The sequence below is a fragment of the Cariama cristata genome, unplaced genomic scaffold, assembly GCF_000690535.1.
Source record: "Cariama cristata isolate BGI_N322 unplaced genomic scaffold, ASM69053v1 scaffold22615, whole genome shotgun sequence".
NCBI lineage: Eukaryota > Metazoa > Chordata > Aves > Cariamiformes > Cariamidae > Cariama > Cariama cristata.
The window spans coordinates 1079-1291 of NW_009619491.1; the positions used below are offsets into that span (position 1 = coordinate 1079).

At 63.8% G+C, this 213-nt stretch overlaps 1 protein-coding gene across 1 annotated transcript in view; it reads left to right on the forward strand.

Moving 5' to 3' along the window:
* LOC104162528 (lateral signaling target protein 2 homolog) overlaps window positions 1-120 on the forward strand; it is a gene marked incomplete at its 3' end in the record, with an annotated part of 1059 nt that extends 939 nt beyond the window's left edge. The window contains exon 5 of the mRNA XM_009701279.1: window positions 19-120. Within this exon, the coding sequence (XP_009699581.1) occupies window positions 19-120 (102 nt within the window). The remainder of the gene's footprint in view (window positions 1-18) is intronic.
* Between the last annotated feature and the right edge of the window lie 93 nt (window positions 121-213).

Consider the following 213-nt stretch of genomic DNA (forward strand, 5'->3'; position numbering starts at 1 on the left):
GGTTCTGATTGCTCACAGTGGCCTCCTCATCTACCCCGAGGGTCCCCTCAGCCTGGAGCGGAGCCCTGAGCAGATGTCCCGGGTCTTCAGCCCCTTCTACAATCTCCTGAAGAAGATCAGGTACGTGGTGGGGGGCAATGAGCGCCCACAGGTTGGGCCATGGGGCAGCAGTGGGACCGTGACGTGGGGCTGACGCCATCCCCTCACGGCAGG